Source organism: Hyla sarda, chromosome 8 (assembly GCF_029499605.1).
Source record: "Hyla sarda isolate aHylSar1 chromosome 8, aHylSar1.hap1, whole genome shotgun sequence".
Classification (NCBI taxonomy): domain Eukaryota; kingdom Metazoa; phylum Chordata; class Amphibia; order Anura; family Hylidae; genus Hyla; species Hyla sarda.
In genome coordinates this window covers 202458041-202482482 of record NC_079196.1, presented here as the reverse complement: position 1 = coordinate 202482482, position 24442 = coordinate 202458041, and the positions used below count along the sequence as shown (strand labels likewise).

The window sequence follows — 24442 nt, the reverse complement described above, 5'->3', positions numbered from 1 at the left end:
ATAACTCTAACCTTACTAACCCATAACCCTAATCAATAAACCTACTAAACCTAACCCCCTAACCCATAAATCTAACCCTACTAACCCTAATCCTACTAAACCTAACCACCTAACCCATAAATCTAATCCTGCTAACCCTAACCACCTAACCCATAAATTTAACCATACTAACCCTAATCCCACTAAACGTAACCACCTAACCCATTAGTCTAACCCTACTAACCCTAATCCTACTAAACCTTACCACCTAACCCATAAATCTAACCCTACTAACCCTAATCCTACTAAACCTAACCACCTAACCCATAAATCTAACCATACTAACCCTAATCCCACTAAACGTAACCACCTAACCCATTAGTCTAACCCTACTAACCCTAATCCTACTAAACCTAACCACCTAACCCATAAATCTAACCATACTAACCCTAACCCACTAAACGTAACCACCTAACCCATTAGTCTAACCCTACTAACCCTAATCCTACTAAACCTAACCACCTAACCCATAAATCTAACCTTACTTACCCTAATCCTAGTAAACCTAACCACCTAACCCATAAATCTAACCATACTAACCCTAACCCACTAAACCTAACCACCTAACCCATAAATCTAATCCTGCTAACAATAACCACCTAAACCATAAATCTAACCATACTAACCCTAATCCCACTAAACGTAACCACCTAACCCATTGGTCTAACCCTACTAACCCTAATCCTACTAAACCTAACCACATAACCCATAAATCTAACCATACTAACCCTAACCCACTAACTATAACCACCTAACCCATAAGTCTAGCCCTACTAACCCTAATCCTACTAAACCTAACCACCTAACCCATAAATCTAACCCTACTTACCCTCATCCTACTAAACCTAACCACGTAACCCATAAATCTAACCCTACTAACCCTAATCCACTAAACCTAACCACCTAACCCATAAATCTAACCCTACTAACCCTAACCCACTAAACCTAACCACCTAACCAACAAATCTAACCCTACTAACCCTAACCCCTTAGCCCATAAATCTAACCATACTAACCCTAACCCACTAACCATAACCATCTAACCCATAAATCTAGCCCTACTAACCCTAATCCTACGAAACCTAACCACCTAATCCATAACCTAACTCACTCACTACTACTCAATTCTCAACCGGAAGAGCAGTGATGATGCCTTCCTTGGTTATCTAGGCCCTTATGAGCCTATCAGAGACAAAACTAATGGCACCGACTGGAAAGGGGGGACCTTGAAAAAAATAATCTGTGGAGCTGCAGCTCATGACGCTGCAAGATTTTTTTTATACCAACTTAGTAGCCCAGGTACCTTGTAAAGAAAGCTAGAACAATGTGATGTTATTGGCTAATGGGCCGATGGCCTACATCTGTGTTTTCCAGTCAGTGTGCTTCAAGCTCTTGCAAAACTACAACTCCCACCATGCCTGGACAGCCAAAAACCCAGAAACAGTGTCACTTCATTCATAGGCTGTACACGGTATTGCAGCTCATTCCAATTAAATATATAGGGGCTGAGCTGCAATACTAGACAAAGCCTTTAGACGAGGGTGATGCGGTTTTTTAGCAGGCACTTTTTTTCTAATCACAGACATCCTAAGATTAGAAGTCATCACCTAGACCAGTGTTTCCCAACCAGGGTGCCTTCAGCTGTTGCAAAACTACAACTCCCAGCATGCACGGACAGCCGAAGGCTGTCCGTGCATACTGGGAGTTGTAGTTTTGCAACAGCTGGAGGCACCCTGGTTGGGAAACAATGTCTTAGTGTTTACTGTGGAGTTCCCGTCATGTGAAAAGTTTTGATCAGTCGGGGTCAGACCTCCCACTGATCATTAGAACAAGCTGGGAGAAGTTCTTAGCTGAGTGCTTCACTCTCCAGCTTGCTGCAATTTCGGTCCGACAGGCTTCATAGAATTACAATAGAGATTGTTTTCAGCAACTGGACGGAGGTTGCAACGAGCTTCACAGAGTCATGTCAAAATGAGTTGGGGGTCTGGGTGTTTAGACCACCACCAAGCCTAGATATAACTTTTACACCCGGGCCCAAGACATTTAAGCATCTCTGTCTGAATCTCCTATGTATTATATGAAGCCATTAAATTAAAATGTCGCCATCGTATTACCTGAACCACCCGATCCAGAAGAACAAATGGTGCTGCCAATGTTGCATAAGTGTAATTGAAAGAAGCTGAAAAGTAGCTCAGGTGCCTCTTGCAAAAACACTTTCGAAAACATAATAAACCTTCTATAAAAAACGGAATACAGTATAGCCCCAGACGGATTCTAATAAATATATTCAGCTTTTTTTTTATATCTGGCAGTAAAGTTTACAGGATGTCACATAATACAAAGACGTGTTATGCCACGGCGGTCATCGAACTCTACGAGCACTTGCCCTTAATACAGACTCCTTCTTCCGTTAGATTCCAGCAGTGGTCTTCAACCTGCGCACCTCCAGATGTTGCAAAACTACAACTCCTAGGATGACCTGACAGCCAACGGCAGGTTGAAGACCACTGATATACAGGATCTGGTTTAGATCCGACACTAGAGAGCAGAGAGTGTCTATACCACGTCTGAGGGTCAGGTCCATCAGTACTCAATGCTTCTCATTGCTGCGATTGAAGAGGAAATTTTCCTGGATACGGGTTTTGCCGCTTGTCTAAAGTCTTCAGGTTTGGTTTTGATGAGAGAGACGATTGTCTGTAAAGTGCGGGTTGGCTGCAGGCCCAAGGCATCCATGACATTGATCAGATAATCTAGGAAGACAATATGAAAGCTGGTTAGGTAAAGCTATACCATAGTCAAGGGTTTCCCCAATCAGGGTGCCTCCAGCTGTTGCAAAACTACAACTTCCAGAAAGCCTGGACAGCCTTCTGAAATCACATGCTGGGAGTTGTAGTTGTGCAACAGCTGGTGGTCCACACTTTGGAGACCACTGAGCTAAGAAAAAAGGAAAGGCTTTGCAGTGTAAGAATGGGTCACCTAACCCCATATAGTATGATTTGCTATAGAGACCCAGTTCTTTAAGAGCAGGGGTGAGGGCCGCATTATTAGACTGTACTGCTCCTGAGGGCCACACTATAGATGGGTGTCTCCATCTGAAATAAGTATGTCTGTGTGTCAGAGTTCACCCCCCCGCCCCATGATCAGACACCCTTCTCCTATCCTTTGGATAGAGGATACATTTTTCTAAATGATCCTTTGTAATCCCATCATTTAGGACTGAATGCTAATTAAAGCACATTTTTTGCAAATGAAGATACTATTTACATCTATCTGAAGATACTATTTACTATATGCAGCCTTGATAGGGGATGCTAGGGATGTCCCCATACAGATACTGGTATTGGGCCCGATACTGGACATTTGCACGAGTACTTGTACTCCTGCAAACAACCCCGATACCTAATCCGATACCTGCCAGCGGGACTCCCGCAGGCAGGTATCACGGAGGTACGGCAAGCCGTCTGCACTCTCCGCACGGATCAACTCCCCTGTGCCCACTCCCGAGCTATGCAGCACACTCAGCAGTCATAGCCGGCACCCACATTAATCTTTAAGACGCCGCGATCAAAGTTGATATCAGCGTCTAAAAGTCCTGAGATTAACTGCCGGTTAGCTCAGGGATGCTGCTAATCGGCATCACAGCGGTGAAATTGTGGTATCCCAATTAGCTGAGAGGACGGTCCCCAACCGAGCTCTGTGCCGTCCAATCATCGCTCCTTTACTGCAGCCAGCCATTGCAGGCAGTAGTAAAGGAGCGCCAAAAACACTGATCAATCCTATGCAATGGCATAGCATTGATCAGTGTATGCAATCTACAGGCTGCATGTAATAGTCCCTTATGGAGACTAAAAAATTGTGGGAAAAAATGTGTAATAAGTAAGAATTATACATGTGAATTAACCCCTTCCCTAATAAAAATTTGAATCCCCCCCTTTTCAAAAAGTAAAAAAAAAAAATGTAAGAAAAAATTATTTATATATATATTTACTTATTTTTGTTTATATAAAAAGCCCTTTCCCTTATAAAAACTAAAAAAAAACACCCCTTTTTTCTCATTAAAGAAAATAAATAAATAAATAAACCCTGTCACGTGACATTGAAAAAAGTATTGGTAATTTGTATCGGCGAGTACTTAAGAAAAAATATCGGTACTTGTACTTGGTCTTAAAAAAATGGTATTGGGACATCCCTAGTTGATACATTTTTCTATATGGGATATCTCCTTTAAATCTAATGACATTTTCCCCATGAAGGTTTTTTCCCAACATTTATCATCTATCCAATGGGTGGACGTCTAAACCAATCCCGTTCTTCTCCCGTCAAAAATAAAAATGGACTTAAAAAAAAACGAACAATAGGGAAGACCTAATAACTATGTATAAATATATCAGGGGACAGTACAGAGATCTCTCCCATGATCTATTTATACCCAGGACTGTATCAATAACAAGGGGGTATCCTCTATGTCTAGAGGAAAGAAGGTTTCTACACCAGCACAGACGGGGGTTCTTTACTGTAAGAGCAGTGAGACTGTGGAATTCTCTGCCTTGAACTCTGTATAAGAGTTCAAAAGGGGTCTGGATGCATTTTTTGGAGAGTAATAACATTACTGGTCATATATACTAGATTTATAGGGACAGAACGTTGATCCAGGGATTTATTCTGATGACATATTTGGAGTCGGGAAGGAATTTTTACCTCTAGTATGAGGGTTTTCTGCCTTCCTCTGGATCAACTCAGTAGGGACACATTAGGGTTATAGGTTCAACTTGATGGACTCTGGTCTTTTTTCAACCTTATGAACTAATAACTAATGCAAAAAAAAAAAAAATTTTTTTTGTTCTGTGCATGCTCAGAAGTAAAAACGGATCAAAGATCGGATTGAAAAAAAACGGATGCAAATGGATGACATTAAAGGCGCATCTGTTTTCTGTAGACTTCAATGTTAAATGTACTGTATCCGTTTTTTTGACGGGAGAAAAAATACTGCATGCACCGTCTTGTCTCCTGTAAAGAAAAAAAAACAGAAATGAGAGCAGACGGGTGCAAACGGATGTGAAAGAATTAAAAAAAGAAATCCCATTGACATCAATGGGATTATTTTACAACCGTTAGTAATCCGTTTACAAGCAGCAACAACAGAACTAAAACGGGGAAAACATAACGGGGAAAGATGGCCGTGTGAACGCACCCTAAGTGGTGAGATCTGAACTGATGAGGAGGAGGGGGCTTCTATCCTCAGGATCTATGGTGGTCCTGACTGAGCTGACTTTTATTACCTATCCCATGGAAAAATGCTAAATGTTCATACTGAAAAAGCCAGTCAAACAACTCTCCCCCCCCCCTGCCTGCTTGGACACATACTAGTCCTGCTGTGTCCATGCGTCATCACCTATGTCATGGACACACTTCCTTGATTGACAGCTGTGAGCGCAGGACTCATAGCTGGAGGAAAAATCCTCCCACTGTCATCTTGTGTCCCGCTACTGTCAGTGAGGACAAGCTGGGAGTTGTAGTTTTGCTAATGCTAGGGGAGATGTGAGCAGACAGCATACTGAGGGAGGGGGCGGAGACCTGCACAGTGAGGCCACGCCCCCTCCCTCTGAGAGGAATTCAGACTAGTGAGCTAAATTAAAAGTGTAATAAAAATATAAATAAAGGTGTTAGACACATAAAAATTAGATGTACATGGTCAGGATTAGGTACTGAGTGATATATTAAAAAAATGTTTTGTCAGATCTGACGGGTACGCTTTAAGCACAGATAGAATTGTGATCTCTTACCTATATCGGTTGCCAGTTGCTTGCTGGAGTGCAGTGTGAGGATTGGGATCTGTAGGATCACGTCACAGTAAGTCTGCATGGTGGCCCTGGCTAGTGATCCCAGCCAATAATCGGCCATGTTGTCCAGCTCTGGGGTCTCTTCTCCTGCAATGTGCACATACAAGCATATGGATTCAGCCAGCACCTCTACGGCTTATGGTCAAACACAATCAACGTAATCATTTTAAGATTAATAACCCAGGCAACTCATGCACGTCTGAGAAGTGTTAATATTTGGCAATGTTTTGCAAGTTTTCTGGGTGTATATTATGTGGAAGCCTTTATAAACTTGACTTAATTACCTTGGCAGTGAAAAGCCATTAACGGGTGAATAGGCGCAGGTGGAGTTGACCTATCAATCATTCGATTAATGCTTCCAGTGTGGCTAAAAGTCCCGCAGACGGATTAGTGTGGACTCACCTTGTTCTGGAGGATAGGGCAACTTCCCGGCATGCAGCGCAAGTTCCAGGGCTGAGTCTTCTGGGGTTACGAAGGGCTCAAGGTGCAGAGGGAGAGACATGAGGTACTGACCGATCTAAAGGTACAGAGAGGCTGTCATATAGCTCAGTCTTATGTATCAATATGAAAGAGGCGAATATACATAACCATTCAGGGGTCAGGGAAAGCTGGGATGACAACCTTTCTGGGAAGAAGCACCTGCAGTGACATTAGTTATCATCCAGCTTTTAGAAAGTATCTAAGGCAGTGGTCTCCACATTAGGGACCTCCAGATGTTGCAAAGCTACAACTCCCAGCATGCCCGGACAGCCAACGGCTGTCCAGGCATGCTGGGAGTTGTAGTTTTGCAACAGCTGGAGGCACCCCTGGTTAGGAAACATTGACCTATACTATATACTACAATATAGTCCAACATGATGGGAGTTGTAGTTTTGCAACAGCTGGAGGCACCCCTGGTTGGGAAACACTGACCTATACTATATACTACTCTATAGTCAAACATGCTGGGAGCTGTAGTTTTGCAACAGCTGAAGGCACCCCTGGTTTGGAAACATTGACCTATACTATATACTACTATATAGTCCAACATGCTGGGAGTTGTAGTTTTGGAACAGCTGGAGGCACCCCTGGTTGGGAAACATTGACCTATACTATATACTACTATATAGTCCAATATAATGGGAGTTGTAGTTTTGCAACAGCTGGAGGCACCCCTGGTTGGGAAACACTGACCTATACTATATACTACTATATAGTCCAACATGCTTGGAGTTGTAGTTTTGCAACAGCTGGAGGCACCCCTGGTTGGGAAACGCTGACCTATGCAACATCTGGAGGTCCACAGTCTGGAGACCACTGATTTGACTTCTCTGCATTTGTCACACACTAACTGTATTCTAGAGAAGTGATAACATGACCAAGTTACAGTAATAAAATGCATAGATGCAGCTGTACTGGAATAAAGCAAATGGCGCTGTATGACTAGTGAGGGTGTGTGAGCATGATATAGGCTAAAAAAAAAAACAAAAAAAAACAACAACCTGGAGCGCTTCTTTAAAGTGAATGGGTATGCGGCTGGTACGCTGGCATCCTAAACATAGTGGGAACATAGCCTAACCATGGTAATTTGCTGTCCTGGTGATATACTCGTCATGCCTATAGTGACAGCCCTTTATACATCCCTCCAATGTCACCGATATCAGATTGGGGATAGAGAGATTCAGGGGTTATCCAGGAAAAAACTATTTTTTATATATCAACTGGCTCGAGAAAGTTAAACAGATTTGTAAATGACTTCTATTAAAAAATCTTAATCCTTTCAGTACTTATGAGCTTCTGAAGTTAAGGTTGTTCTTTTCTGTCTAAGTGCTCTCTGATGACAGGTGTCTCGGGAACCGCCCAGTTTAGAAGCAAATCCCCATAGCAAACCTCTTCTAAACTGGGTGTTTCCCGAGACACGTGTCATCAGAGAGCACTTAGACAGAAAAGAACAACCTTAACTTCAGAAGCTCATAAGTACTGAAAGGATTAAGATTTTTTAATAGAAGTAATTTACAGTCGGTTTAACTTTCTGGAGCCAGTTGATATATATAAAAAAGTTTTTCCCTGGAATATCCCTTTAAGCTGCATTATCTATTAGAATAGTTGAGTTATCTCTAAACTGTGGACCTCCAGAGTCCAGTTGTTGAAAACTACAACTCCCAGCATGTCCGGACAGCCATTGGCTGTTGTCTGGGCATGCTGGGAGTTCTAGTTCTGCAGCATCTGGAAGTCCACAGTTTTGAGACCGCTGATCTGACTTCCCCGGAGGTTGTATTTGTCACACACTTACATTACTGATGTATTCTAGAGGAGTGAGGCTAAATGTCGGCAAATCCTCTGTCAATGTCTCTCCGTTGTCTTCAAATCCCCAGCTCTGAAAATAAATACAATGCAAAAGAAGGTCAGAAGATGGGTGTGTAATATAAATCAATTCCGATCTAGAAAGTCCTACCAGAAACATGTCCGCCAGTCCCCAGAAGAAAGGAATAGAAGATAATAAGCGAAGTATTAAAAGGCACAATAAGTGCTAAAAGATAAGTGGGGTGTTTATATAAGGGGGTCTCCTGCTCAGGTAAACATCTTAACCAGGACTATAAAAAAATCCAGCATACATGTTAAAAGTGTTTCCCAACCAGTATGCCTCATACATGGTTTGCTTTTACAACAGTGTTTCTCATTTAGTGTGCCTGCAGCTGTTGCAAAACTACAACTCCCAGCATAGCCGGACACACTGGTTATGAAACAATGGCCTGGGTAGTCAAGGTGGAGGCCACTACTGCTCTATTATAGGACCTTATGAGCATATCAGGGCCAAAATTAACGGCACAGATAGGAAAGGGGACATAGGGGGAAAAAAAAATAGTAAATGCTGGGCGTTGTAGTTTTGCAACAGCTGGAGGCACACTAGATGAGAAACACTGATGTAAAAGCAAACCAGGTCTGTTGTGGGTACTGGGCACTTGGTAGCCTTATGGATAATTTAGTATATGTACTACATGAATCAGGATTGATCCAATTCCCTTCTACAGATATAAGTAAGTTTTATTAAAGGGGTACTGAAGCGAAATAATAACTTATCTCCTATCCACAGGATTGGGGATAAGTGTCAGATCGTGCGGGGGGGGGGGGGGAGGGGGGGAGAGGATGGTCCGACTGCTGGGACCCCCTTGAGATTTCCTGAAGGGGTCCCGGCTCTCTGAGAGGAATGTGTGCTGGGGTCGGCACATGCGCAATTCATTTTATTGGGAGTGCCATAGACTTGGCATAGATAATAAACGGCGCATGGGGGGAGTACACGCTCCTCTCAGAGAGCCTTTCAGGTGATCGCGGGGGGTCCCACAGCATAGGGGATAAGCTGGCCAAAAGATCACAGTAAATGTCATGTTTAAAAATGCATAAAAAAATTATATATAAATATATATATATATATATATATATATATATATATATATATATATATATCTATATCTTAAAAAGTTATGCACATGTTTGAAAAAGTATACAGTGCATAGTGAAAGTATTCGCCCCCCATGAACTTTTCGACCTTTTGCCACATTTCAGGCTTCAAACATAAAGATATAAAACTGTAATTTTTGGTGAAGAATCAACAACAAGTGGGACACAAATCATGAAGTGGAACGAAATTTATAGGATATTTCAAACTTTAAAAAAAAAAAAAAATATGAAAAATTGGGCGGGCAAAATTATTCAGCCCCTTTACTTTCAGTGCAGCAAACTCTCTCCAGAAGTTCAGTGAGGATCTTTGAATGATCCAATGTTGACCTAAATGACTAATGATGATAAATAGAATCCACCTGTGTGTAATCAAGTCTTCGTATAAATGCACCCGCACTGTGATAGTCTCAGAGGTCCATTTAAAGCACAGAGAGCATCATGAAGAACAAGGAACACACCAGGCAGGTCCAAGATACTGTTGCGGAGAAGTTTAAAGCCGGATTTTGATACAAAAAGATTTCCCAAGCTTTAAACATCCCAAAGAGCACTGTGCAAGCGATAATATTGAAATTGAATGAGTATCAGACCACTGCAAATCTACGAAGACCTGGCCGTTCCTCTAAAGTTTCAGCTCATACAAGGAGAAGACTGATCAGAGATGCAGCCAAGAGGCCCATGATCACTCTTGATGAACTGCAGAGATCTACAGCTGAGGTGGGAGACTCTGTCCATAGGACAACAATCAGTCGTATACTGCACAGATCTGGCCTTTATGGAAGAGTGGCAAGAGGAAAGCCATTTCTTAAAGATATCCATAAAAAGCGTAGTTTAAAGTTTGCCACAAGCCCCCTGGGAGACACACCAAACATGTGGAAGAAGGTGCTCTGGTCAGATGAAACCACTCCATCCCCACTGTCAAACATGGTGGTGGCAGCATCATGGTTTGGGCTTTTCTTCAGCAGGGACAGGGAAGATGGTTAAAATTGATGGGAAGATGGATGGAGCCAAATACAGGACCATTCTGGAAGAAAACCTGATGGAGTCTGCAAAAGACCTGAGACTGGGACGGAGATTTGTCTTCCAAGAAGACAATGATCCAAAACATAAAGCAAAATCTACAATGGAATGGTTCACAAAAAAACATATCCAGGTGTTAGAATGGCCAAGTCAAAGTCCAGACCTGAATCCAATCGGGAATCTGTGGAAAGAACTGAAAACTGCTGTTCCCAAACGCTCTCCATCCAACCTCACTGAGCTCCAGCTGTTCCCAAATGCTCTCCATCCAACCTCACTGAGCTCCAGCTGTTCACAAACGCTCTCCATCCAACCTCACTGAGCTCCAGCTGTTCACAAACGCTCTCCATCCAACCTCACTGATCTCCAGCTGTTCACAAACGCTCTCCATCCAACCTCACTGAGCTCCAGCTGTTCACAAACGCTCTCCATCCAACCTCACTGAGCTCCAGCTGTTCACAAACGCTCTCCACCCAACCTCACTGAGCTCCAGCTGTTCACAAACGCTCTCCACCCAACCTCACTGAGCTCCAGCTGTTCACAAACGCTCTCCATCCAACCTCACTGAGCTCCAGCTGTTCACAAACTCTCTCCATCCAACCTCACTGAGCTCCAGCTGTTCACAAACTCTCTCCATCCAGCCTCACTGAGCTCCAGCCGTTTTGCAAGTAGGAATGGGCAAAAATTTCAGTCTCTCGATCTGCAAAACTGATAGAGACATACCCCAAGCAACTTACAGCTGTAATCGCAGCAAAAGGTGGCACTACAAAGTATTAACTTAAGGGGGCTGATTTTGCACGCCCAATTTTTCAGTTATTTTTTAAAGTTTGAAATATCCAATACATTTCGTTCCACTTCATGATTGTGTCCCCCTTGTTGTTGATTCTTCACAAAAAAATTACAGTTTTATATCTTTATGTTTGAAGCCTGAAATGTGGCAAAAGGTTGAAAAGTTCAAGGGGGCCAAATACTTTCACTATGCATTGTATCTAGAACTTAAAGTTTTGCACACAAAACTTCCGCAATCCATAAATACTAAGATGCATAAAATTCATAGAATGGGTGGTAAATTAAAGAGTACCTATCATGATCTAAACTCTGCCTAATCCCCCCCCCCCCCCCCAATCTGTCCCTGACTCTCACTGACATTATCCCTGTGTTTCCTTTAATTCAAAACCCCCTCTTTCTACCTGATTTATTGTCTTCTTGGCTGCTCATTCAGCCGTCCTAGTGTGAGGGAGGAAGGGGGCGTGGCCCAGCATAGAGGCTGTGATCACAGCATGGCTGGAAGCTCTGAATCTTCTCCTCTCTGTTTACAACTGCATGTGCAGAGTGAAGAAAGATCGGAGCTCAGATAGTAAAATGAATGAGGGAATGCAGTAAGGCAGAGTGCTGTCTCCTGCCGGACTGATTCACAGGCAGGGAGCAGTGCTGAGCTTGTCTATGTCCCGGCTGCAGTCTGAGATTTAGGACTCCAGCATGAGTCTGAAATCTATTAAAAATAAAAAAAAAAAGGCTTGCGGCCAGGACTGGTAGGGAGACCCCTAGTGGTCATTTTTACAAAGTGGAAAATTAAATAGAAAGAAGCATATTTTTTAATAACATGCTATTGGAAAGTTATTCTGCATATATTAATCTATAATAATTTAATAATTTTTTTGATGAAAGGTACCCTTTAAGAAAATGCAGTAAAGGTAACATTAAAGCCAAGATACAACAAAGCAGTATACACCATAATTTGTCATCCTGTGCTATATACCGTCATACATGGTAAATGGACCAACTACACTGTGTATAATACAATGCGACCATATTCTGCTACACAGTACACAGGCATTTCCAATATCCTTTTGAAGTGACAAAGAGAAAAAAAAAAGTTTCAATGAGAAAAATAGAAGAAACCTGAACCCTAGAGAGAAAAAGAAAGGGATTACAAAATAACAAATACATTATAATAGTTTATTATTATTCCAAATCCCCCCAAAAAACAGCAACATTGGGAGCGGTTGAATTTGCGACATCAGTGACAACCTCTGGATGTAGGCAGGACATCTTGAATTAGGAAACATATTATTAAAAAGTCTTAAAAGGGTACTCCAGTGGGAAAAAAATAATTTCATATGAATTGGAGCCAGAAAGTTAAACAGATTTGTAAATGACTTCTATTTAAAAATCTTAATCCTTCCAGTACTTATCAGCTGCTGTATGCTCCAGAGGAAGTTGTGTAGTTCTTTCCAGTCTGACCACAGTGCTCTCTGCTGACACCTCTCTCAGGAACTGTCCAGAGTAGGAGCAAATCCCCAAAGCAAACCTCTCCTACTCCGGACAGTTACTGACATGGACAGAGGTGTCAGTAGAGAGCACTGTGGTCAGACTGGAAAGAACTACACAACTTTCTCTGGAGCATACAGCAGCTGATAAGTACTGGAAGGGTTAAGATTTTTAAACAGAAGTAATTTACAAATCGGTTTAACTTTCTGGAACCAGTTGATTTGAAGAAAATAGTTTTCCACCAGAGTACCCCTTTAAGGACAGTGGTCGACCTCCATTTGTTGCAAAACTACAACTCCCGGTATGCCCGGATAGCCAACGGCTGTCCGGGCATACTGAGAGTTGTAGTTTTGCACTAGCTGGAGGACCACAGTTTGGAGACCACTGGTCTAGACTGAATAATATATAATTTGCTAAAGTTGGGCACCCAGTCTCCAACAAAGGGTTACTTCAATAGAGCCCTGAAGGAAATAGTGTTACGGCAATTAAGTAGTTAATTTACCTACTAATGAAACATCTATCCATCTATTTCGGATATTTCGGCACCTAGTTCTGGGAAGTCCATTTAAATTAGAGGGGTCTTTCCACCTGTCTGTTTCCAGCGCTTCGTTCGGGTCTCACTTGCTGGTTTGGGAGGGCGAGACATTCACATTTGATTGGCCCTTCAGGAGTGACGTCACCACTGCTGGCCTGAACGTGCCCGATGCCTCTATGGAAATCATTTATAGCCACATGGGGAATCACAGTTTTCCTGCAGCATCTGGTGCCAGACTCAATGAAGCTGTCGGATCAGGCACAGGGAGCGACTGTGCATGTGTGAATATGCGCACTACCAAGACCTGACCAACATGTTTAGTGAATAGCCAGCACACACTGTGCATGCACATCCCGGGTAGTAAACAATGGAAATGTCAGGTTAACAAGGGACTGATATCTCCCAAACACTAACAAAAAGGTAATTGAAAACAATTACTAAAGATACTTAAAGAGTACCTCTCATGATCTTGTTAAATTTTATAATCCTCCCAGTTCACTGCCCCCATCATGAAAAACCACCCCCTGCCTTTATTTTTATTATTTGTTAGTTTTCTGCCTTGATATCGCTCTGTATTTGCTGTTCAGTCTCAGTCAGATTCATAGACTGGGAAGGGGCGTTCCCCAGCAGGCGTGACATCATCTGAAGCCATACAGGGGAGAACTTCCTCCCTCACTCTGCTACACACAGCGCAGAGCAGTTCAGTGTGAGATGAGCGATGAATGGCTAATGCAGCACCCCCCCCCCCCCAATCCCACCCCTCAGCACCCCAGATTTCCTGATTTTGGACTTCTGTCAGTCCAAAGTCTGTGCAAGAGATGGGGGAAATGTGCTCTGAACAAGTAGGGAGACACCTAGTGGCACAACAAATAAAACATAGAAAACTTCTTTTTTTTTTTTTTTAAACAAAGTACATTAGAAAGATTTTTTTATTTTACATTATGAGTGCAATAGCAAAAATTATTTTAATGAGAGTGCCCTTTTAATACTGCCACTGCAAAGTTTGCTGAACAGAATAGTGGAATTCCACTGATCGGCCATAGCACAAGATTATATCATAGGGTCAGAGCCAGTGGTTGAACCATAGGTACGAGGCAAATATAATACAAATTATATCCAGTAACAAGGCTGACATCCGGTACAGTGATCATATTTACCTATTAAGGCTATGTTCACACAGCGGAATTTCACAAGGAATTCAGATGAAATTCAAGCCCTGCTGACTTCAATGGGATTGCTCCATGGAATTCCACAAACTACTGTATAAGACTGATGTCTATTTTTGCAGAATGCGGAATTTGAATGGGACAGCGGAATCCCATTGTAATCAATGGGCAGTAAATTACAGCGATATTTCCGGAGGAATTCTGCAGGGAAATTCTGCTGTGTGAACATAGACTAAATGTGTAAATACGATGACTGTACTGTCTGCATGGTACCTATAGTTCTACTTCAGCTACGGCACCCCAGGCATCCGGTGCACGGAGTGAACTTTGCTCCCTGCCGGATGACTGGCGATGCAGGGCGGAGGCGCGTGATGTCACAGCCACACCCCACTCATGCCGTCACGCCCCTCCCATAGACTTGCATTGAGGGGGCAAGGCCATGACATCACAAGCCTCCAGCGCTGCACCCGACATTCTAAACGAACGGCGGGTGCAGCAGGGAGATCGTGGGGAGATCCTGTGGATAGGAGATAAGATGTCTAGGGGCGCAGTACCCCTTTAATCCAATATTTGAAAGTTGTTGTGTTTTTTTTTAAACACAATGGCTCTCATTTACTATTGCAAACCCGACATGTTTTGTCGGGTTATGCGCCAGATTCTGTCGCATTGCGCCAGAAATTCTGTCTGCGCCAGAATTGAAAAAACCCCGACTAACTCTCCATTTTGCTAAGAAAACCCAGAAAAGGGGCGTGGCCGCTGGGTAAAGGGGCGTGGTCTCCGAAAAGGGGTGTGTTCCCGACATTTTTACAAAAACCCAACATATTTACTAAGGTTTCCACAGAAAATGTGGTGGATTTGAGCTGAAGAAAACCAGACAGATCAGAACATGTGTAAAAAAAAAAGGAAAATGTAGGGAAACCTTAGTAAATACCGTGGAAAATAAATTGTAGGGGATTAAAACCCACAAAAAAACCTACACAACACTCTTAGTAAATAAGGGCCAATATCTATAATCTTTGTGAACATAACAGGGATGCATCTAGACTTAAATGGGCACTTTCATTAAAACTAATTTTTGCTATTGCACTCCTTATGGTAACTAAAAAATATTTCTAATATACTTTGTTTAAAAAAAATGAAGTTTTCTATGTTTTATCTGTGCTTAAAAAAGCTCAAGAGCACATTTTCCCCATCTTATACATAAACTTTGGACCAAAGCTCAAACACAGGAAGTGCAGCCTGGAGTGCTGAGGGGGGTGTGTCTAACCTCATCCAATCATAGCTCCTCTCACACTTAACTGCCATATGCTGTTGGTTGGACCCCCCCCCCCCCCCTCTCAGCACTCCAGGCTGCACTTCCTGCGTTTGGGCTTCGGTCCTAAGTCTGGGTATAAGATGGGGAAAATGTGCTCTTGAGCTTTTTTAAGCACAAATAAAACATAGGAAACTTCATTTTTTTTAAACAAAGTATATTAGAAATATTTTTTAGTTACCATAAGGAGGGCAATAGCAAAACATTTTCTTAATGAGAGTTATTTAAATGATTTATTCTTGAAAACATTTCACAAGTGTGGATGAAAGGTATGGATGAAGTCACTGAACCTCTCCCTCTCTTGCTGGTTTTCTATATTTATTGTACAATAATAATGATAATAATGTATTATCCTGTGATCCCTTCATCTTCTGTCTATGGTTTGGGTTTCTCCTTTATTCTTTTTGTTACTTCAAGGACCTATATCTGGAAATACCAGTTTAATATAATTATAATGTAGCAGACATTGTTAGTTAATCTGTGATGTGTCACAGTGTAGAGTCACCCTTTTAGGCAGTATACAGCACCTGATGGCACACCACCATGTATACTGTATTGTAGGATCTCAGCTTCTGTAGTACCTTTATTGTCGGTTCCTAACTTACCAAAGAGGGCAGGATACAATACCACAATGTGTATTTCTTTAAAGACTATTGTCACATACTCCACTTGGATATTTTTCTATAACATTATCCTGCACCATAAAGTCCACAGTCTACATAGAAAATGCTTCTAGTACAGGAAACGGGAAAGAAGTGGTGGCATATATACAACAGCGGAAACACGTACTCACCTCCATCTTGGGAACCAACAGAAGTTGCTGTTTTATCTTTAAGAAGACAGAGTCAAAGGCCAGCTGATGAGCTACCTGGTTCTGGCGTGTGAGGTCAGATCGGGCAGCAGCCAGAAGGTTGGCATTGACTGCTCCTTTCTCCTAGATACACAAAGTATAAGGTTATCACAAGATAGATCTGAGATACAAGGACACCACATAACATATACAACATAGATACTGCTGTTACAATGTAATATAATGACTGCTAAAAAGGTATTACTGCAAGAAGTCAAGATAGACAGACAAATACTAGATATGAGATGGATAGATTTGAGATAGATAGATAGATATGAGATAGATAGATAGATAATATAGATAGATAGATATGAGATGGATAGATTTGAGATAGATAGATAGATATGAGATAGATAGATAATATAGATAGATAGATAGATATGAGATAGATAGATATGAGATAGATAGATATGAGATAGATAGATATGAGATAGATAGATATGAGATAGATATGAGATAGATATGAGATAGATAGATAGATATGAGATAGATAGATATGAGATAGATAGATATGGGATAGATAGATAAATAGATAGATATGAGATGGATGGATGGATAGATAAATAGATATGAGATGATAGATAGATATGAGATAGATAGATAGATAGATAGATATGAGATAGATATGAGATAGATAGATATGAGATGGATGGATAGATAGATAAATAGATATGAGATGATAGATAAGATATGAGATAAATAGATAGTTAGGTAGAAATAGATAGATTTATTGTGTTTCAAATATATTTTTATTCTTAACAAGATTTTCCATGTTATTGTTATATAACAGTGATAGCATAAGAACACAATAATCATATAACAATTACAACAAAATAATTAATAACAAAAGCCTTAAATGGGCACTATCATTAAAACTAATTTTTGCTATTGCACTCCTTATGGTAAATAAAAAAATCTTGACATTTTTTATGTTTTATTTGTGTTTAAAAAAGCTGCCACTAGGTGTCTCACTACTTGTCCAGAGCACATTTTCCCCCATCTTTTGCACAGACTTTGGACTCCTGCTGGCCTGGCAGAAGCCCAAAATCAGGAAATGCTCTGAACTGCACTGGGCTGTGTGTAGCAGAGTGAGGGAGGAAGTTCTCCCCTGTATGGCTTCAGATGATGTCAAGCCTGCTGGGGAACGCCCCTTCCCAGTCCGTAAATCTGACTGAGCAGAGTATACAGAGCAATATCAAGGTAGAAAAAATAAAAATAAAAAAAATAAAAAAAAATAAAAAAAAATATAAAAAAAATAAAAGGCAGGTGGTGGTTTATCATGATGGGGGCAGTGAACTGGGAGGATTATAAAATTTATCAGGATCATGAGAGGTACTCTTTAAGTAGGATAAAAAGAAATAAAAGAAAAAAAAATAGAAGAAAATAGAAAGAAAAAGAAAAAAGTTAACATCTGGCCCATACCACCTGCTATCTATAATGATAATCAAATGTTTAATATACAGCTATCGAGTGCAAAAGTGATTTGGGCACTAAACTGACTGGGCCTGGCTGGGTCTCATGTCAGCGATGAGCTGTTACAGCACAGCTGGGTTTTATGTGTTTCACCACTGTTAATACTTTTCTTAATCCTTTAAAGAGGTACTCCGCTGCTCAGCATTTGGAACAAACTGTTCCGTACGCTGGAGCTGGCAGCTTGTGATGTCATAGCCCTGCCCCCTCATGACATCATGTCCCGCCCCCTCAATGCAAGTCTATAGGAGGGGGCGTGACGGCATGAGGGGGTGGGGCTATGACATTACGAGGTCCCGGCACTGCTCCAGCATTCGGAACAGTACCTCTTTAAAGGGGTTCTCCGCCCCTAGACATCTTATCCCCTATCCAATGGATAGGGGATAAGATGTCAGATCGCCGCGGTCCCGCTGCTGAGGACCCACGGGATCGGCGCTGCGGCACCCTACTGTCATTACTGCACAGAGCGAGTTCGATCTGCACGTAATGACGGGCAATGACGGGGCCGGAGCACCGTTACGTCACGGCTCCGCCCCCCCCCCCCCCGTGACGTCACATCCCGCCCCCTCAATACGAGTCTATGGGAGGGGTGTGGCGGTCCTCACGCCCCCTGCTATAAACTTGCATTAAGGGGGCGAACCGTGATGTCACAAGGGGTGGAGCCATGCCGTCATGCTGCTCCGTCCCCTGTATCGCCCCTGTCATTACACACAGAGCAAACTCGCTCTGTGCAGTAATGACAGCGGGGTGCCGCAGTGGCGATCCCGGGGCTCCAAAGCAGCGGGACCGCGGTGATCTGACATCTTATCGCCTATCCTTTGGATAGGGGATAAGATGTCTAGGGCTGGAGTACCCCTTTAAGTTCAGAGAGCTGTTGTTAAGATATTGCTGAGTGATAGGGACGACACCCTGGGAACATTGCCCCATTGAGCATCAAGTGACGGCAGCAGAAGCATGGCGAGAGCAGAAAACCGCCATGCCAGGCAGAACGGAGGCTGCGCTACTATGGACAACAGCCACAAGTGTAACAGACTACAAACAAAACAAAATAGAGCACGACTGCAAATAAACTGCTGCGCGGTTCTGCAAGTGTAACCGCCCTGAACAGAACAATCCGTTCTGAAACCACAGGCTGGCAAATGCCCCAGGAATAACAGCGCATACTGTTTGTTTATATACCCCACTGAGCTCAGCCGCTACTGCCAACTATAGTCACTACATACACTCCTCAACATTGAGATTACAACAATAATGGACATGCTGTAAGGTTCTGGTGCAGAGCAAGATGACAATGGAGGCTGGAATGAAGGTCTAGGCTCTACAGCGACGAGTCCTGCTATTCTCATTTTGGACAGAATAGCTACAGTGCTCTCTGCTGCCACCTCTGTCCGTGTCAGGAACTGTCCAGAACAGGAGCAAATCCCCATAGCAAACTTCTCCTGCTCTGGACAGTTCCTGACAAGCACAGAGGTGTCAGCAGAGAGCACTGTGATCAAACTGGAAAGAACTACACAACTTCCTGTAGAGCATACAGCAACTGATAAGTACTGGAAGGGTTAAGATTTTTATATAGAAGAAATTTAGAAATTTGTATAACTTTCTGGCACCAGTTGACTTGAAAACATTTTTCCTCCTGAATACCCCTTTAAGAAGAAAATACAATTGACAGTAGTAGAAATTATTATTATTATTATTTTATTTTTTTTTTTTTTTTAAAGACATAGGAGATTTATCAAGCTCCGTAGTAGATTTTTTGCCTAAAAAAGTTGTGCACTTGCGACATTTCTATACATGCTGCGACTTTTTAATTTTTGCTTATTCCAAAGCACATTTCTGAAATCTGCTCAGGTAGAAATTTTTTTTTTACTTTGCAGTGGTCATGTATTTATCAAAAGCGATAGTCGCTATTTATGAAGAAAAAAAAAAAAAATCGCATCTCCATTTAAAAGTGGCATATGTATTTCAGGTCCAACCTGGCTTACAGAAAGTGCATACGTCTGCAGAAAAGGACATTAACACCCACTTTAACAAATGTTCTTGTTCTGCATCATGAAACAAAGCTACTACATTAATGTTAATTATAGAAAAAATTAATTATATAACTAATAACTCATTTTACAGGAGATGTCCGGCGCGCACTTTTCTTATTTTATCTGGTCCGGGCTGCAAAATATAAAGAAAACACACTTTCTCTTACCTGCCAACGAGCCCCCGGAGCTCCGGTACAGGTGTTCGGTCCCCGGGCTGTATTCTTCTTACTTCCTGTTAGCCCGGCACGTCACACGGAGCTTCAGCCTATCACCGGCCGAGGCGGGACATCGCTGTGGCTGGTGATAGGCTGAAGCTCCGTGTGATGTGCCGGGCTAACAGGAAGTAAGAAGAATACAGCCCGAGGACCGAACACCTGTACCGGAGCTCTGGGGGCGCCTAGGCAGGCAAGAGAAAGTTTGTTTTCTTTTTATTTGCGGCCCGGACAAAATAAGAAAACTGCGCCAGACTACTTTTTTTTTTTACTGTTGTGTTAAAATGGAATAAGGCACAATATAATTGTGTAAGAATTTTTACAGACTATGTAAATAAATCATATGTGGCACAAAAATTTTTCCTTAAAAAAAAAAAAAAAAAGAAACATCCATAGTAATACAGCTTCATGCACATTTTGGGGTGGGAATCCTACGTTTTTTTTTTTTTGTGGCTTCACTATTGTTTATGTGCCTGTTTATGCTGCGCTGTCTTCCTTCCTGACGCAAGACTCCGCCCACCAACGTCACAAAATGCGGCCTCAAAATTAAATAAAAAAGCCTCCAGAGTACGGATATTCATGGTGCAGCATTGTTTTTAATATTTTTTTAGGGTGGATGGGTTGTTGCGGGATAGTTGAAGTGCAGCTATTTAGTGCCAGGCCGACCAGTCAGGGTGTCACCCGATGTGGTACGCCCCCCCCCCCTCCCCATCACTGTTTAGCAACGCTACTGGTAAGAGGATGGGCTCGTCAGAGGGTTATACAAGTTTGTGATAGGTTAGGGGTAACACCCACACCTGTGAGCAGGTACAGGTGAGGTCAGTGAGTGGCCAGTAGGCCGCTCAGAGATGTAAACGGAGTCTGGATTGGTGGTAACACATTGCCCACTAATGATGATGTAAGCCTACAGAGGTCATAAATAGCCATCGCCGCCATTTTGGATTGCAGTTGCCACACATACCTGTTGAGAACGCCGCGGTGCGGCGAAACATGTAGGGATGGGCAATCTATAGTATTTTAAACTGTGCTCTGACAGCTGTACAGCGCTGGCGTCTGCAGCACAGCACTATGAAATAAGGGAGAGATTCCCTATTATAGTATATTTCACCTGTCAGTAGCGATTTTAAAGCATTAATTGGGAAAGTTTTAGTTATACCTTAATAATAGTTACTTTTTAAAGGGTTGATTAATAAGGGGTTTTTTTTTACCCCGGGCTTCGGCCTTGGGGCTTGGTAATTTGGTCAATTGACCCCCTACCAACCTCGGTGATTTTTGGTATGTATTTGACGAATAGGTCGCATGTAAGCAAAACTATGTTAAAAAAAAAAATATGTCATATAAAAGCCATACATTTGAAAAGAATTATAAATCTCCTTCATAGAGATATACAGATTCCTCACAGAGAGATAATATAACCAGTGATGGATGAAAGAAGATACATCCCAGAACGGCAAATACTAAATAATATGCAGTTAAGCGAAGGCTAACACCATTATTACATAAGAAAGATCCCTGATTACTTACCAGAAAACTCAGCGAGTATTAACTTTCATTCCAGTGGTGCATAAAGAGCTAAAAGATAAACCATTGTGTTCTCAGGGAGGGAGCTCACCTTTAACATGTACAATGTCTCCATCAGACTGGCATACTCGGCTGGGTCCCCTTTCTGGAGGTAATTGTATTCCTGCCAGGGGCTTTTGCAACTCTTGCGCTCGGAGGCGGTCGCTTCCTGCATGCCGGTCAGGCTGCGGGGACTGTAGGACTCAGACAGGTGCTTACTTGCTATAGACAGGATCCTGAATGGACACACACAAAAAAATTGCAGCATGATACAGTAAATGAAATTGCAGCATGATATAGTAAATGTCTAATAAAGGGGTACTCCGGTGGAAAACTTTTTTTTTTTTTTTTTTAAATCAACTGGTGCCAGAAAGTTAAACCGATTTGTAAATGACTTCTATTAAAAAAATATTTACCCTTCCAGTACTTTTTAGCAGCTGTATGCTACAGAGGAAATTCTTTTCTTTTTGCATTTCTTTTTTTTTTTGTCTTGTCCACACTGCTCTCTGCTGACACCTCTGTCCATGTAAGGAACTGTCCAGAGTGGGATAGGTTTGCAATGGGGATTTTCTCCTGCTCTGAACAGTTCCTGACACGGACAGAGGTGTCAGCAGAGAGCACTGTGGACAAGACAAAAAAGAAATTCAAAAAGAAAACAATTTCCAGCTGCTAAAAAGTACTGGAAGGGTAAAGATTTTTTTAATAGAAGTTATTTACAAATCTGTTTAACTTTCTGCCACCAGTTGATTTAAAAAAAAAAAAGAAAATGTTTTCCACCTGAGTACCCCTTTAACCCAGCACCCGACAGCCTAGAAATTCTGATAATCCAGGAAAGATTCCAATGCTCAGTGAGCTGGATAGTGCTGACCTTGTCCTGATGAAGGGCCCTCTTTGGGCCTGAAACGCGTTGATTTGTGCTTGAAATAAACGCTATCTTTTATTCCTTTGGTCTACAATATTGGACTGACTACTCTAAGGGGTCTGGCGCTTTAAAAAGTTCTGTTTCTTATACTTTTTCTGCTGCCTATACTACTACTGGACCAGAAGATATCTGGGCTCGGGGGAACCAAGCTGCAGGACCCCACTTTATTCTACATGCGCATATAGATGTTGTGATCTGAGCGCAACACCACAGGGTGAGTGTTTATAACCAGCATCTCTACGGCTATAGACCTAGTCATGGTGCCGCTCAGGGTGTATGGAACAGGGTTCTGACTTGAGCCCGCTCCATACCTGGAGGCCCCCAGCTGATTCCGGTAGCTGGGGACCGCCGCTAATAGCCGGCATGCAGCGATTGCGACTGGCTCTTTACCCTTTAGATTGCCGCTATCATAGCTGACAATGGCGTCTAATGAGAGATTTAGAGGGGTACTTTGGTGGAAAACTTTATTTTTCTTTCTTTCTTTATTTTTAAATCAACTGGTGCCAGAAAGTTAAACAGATTTGTAAATTACTTCTATTAAAAAATCTTAATCCTTCCAGTACTTATTAGCTTATTTTCTTTTTGGAACACAGAGCTCTCTGCTGACATCACGAGCACAGTGCTCTCTGCTGACATCTCTGTCCATTTTAGGAACTGTCCAGAGCAGCATATGTTTGCTAAGGGGATTTTCTCCTACTCTGGACAGTTCTTAAAATGGACAGAGATGTCGGCAGAGAGCACAGTGGTCATGATGTCAGCAGAGAGCACTGTGTTCCAAAAAGAAAATAATTTCCTCTGTAATATTCAGCAGCTAATAAGTACTGGAAGGATTAAGATTTTTTTTAATAGAAGTAATTTACAAATCTGTTTAACTTTTTGGCACCAGTTGATTAAAAAAAAAAGAAAAAAAAGTTTTCCACCGGAGTACCCCTTTAACAATGAGATTGAGCGGCAATACCAGACACAGCCCATAAACAAGAGTGGCGTTGTTTCTGGGGGTGCTGATAGATGTTCATAACCATAATCTGCATCTAGCTCATATAACTGGGATGAACTTGGTATAAATAAGATGGTAGAGCTACATTACAGTTTCACTTTGTTAAGCCACAGATTTCTTTATGTATAAACTTGGAAGGCTTAAAAATACCAAACCGCAGCGCACCTTCCCAAAGTGGCAGATTACGCCGGACAATGGTGTCTGATTTATGACGAACAGGAAAATAAGACAGAAACAAACAGAACAGGAACACACAACACCAGCACAATACCACAGGGACACCACGTTCATTCCTGAAGAAATATTGACATATGACACTGATATGACTGGAAACACAGACCTGGTGAAAGGAACCCGCTGTCTTTACTTTTAACCCTTTGAGATCTTCCTGTCATTAGCCAAGAAGTTCATTAGAGGGCAAACTAGTCAAGATGACCCTCTGACAGGTCATACATAGACATGAGAAGATCACACACCGGTAAAGTTTGGGATCTTAGACCATCACTGATAACCAGAGTGGAAGACCCACTGTAGTAGTGTTTCCTAACCAGTGTGCCTCCAATGCTTCCCATATCATTAACACCAAAAAAGAGAAAAACCAACCTACTGTAACAAGCAAGTGGGAGTGCACCAACTAAATAGGAACGCCGAAAATGTGTACCAAACAGTGCACACAAAAACATGAAATCATTATAAATCCATATACTTTATTAAATACAAAAAGTTAAAAATATACATAGAAAGGTGCAGAATACATAAAAAGGGCACTGAATCACCATGGAAGGG

At 42.0% G+C, this 24442-nt stretch overlaps 1 protein-coding gene across 1 annotated transcript in view; it reads right to left on the bottom strand.

Moving 5' to 3' along the window:
- Window positions 1–2288: 2288 nt before the first annotated feature.
- The window catches only part of COG7 (component of oligomeric golgi complex 7), a 70910-nt gene continuing 48756 nt past the window's right edge, over window positions 2289–24442 (bottom strand). The window contains exons 13-18 of the mRNA XM_056535188.1: window positions 21790–21973; window positions 16409–16549; window positions 8152–8235; window positions 6282–6396; window positions 5823–5966; window positions 2289–2789 (exon numbers count right to left, since the gene is read on the bottom strand). Coding sequence (XP_056391163.1) covers window positions 2623–2789; window positions 5823–5966; window positions 6282–6396; window positions 8152–8235; window positions 16409–16549; window positions 21790–21973 — 835 coding nt within the window. The 3' untranslated portion in view covers window positions 2289–2622. The remainder of the gene's footprint in view (window positions 2790–5822; window positions 5967–6281; window positions 6397–8151; window positions 8236–16408; window positions 16550–21789; window positions 21974–24442) is intronic.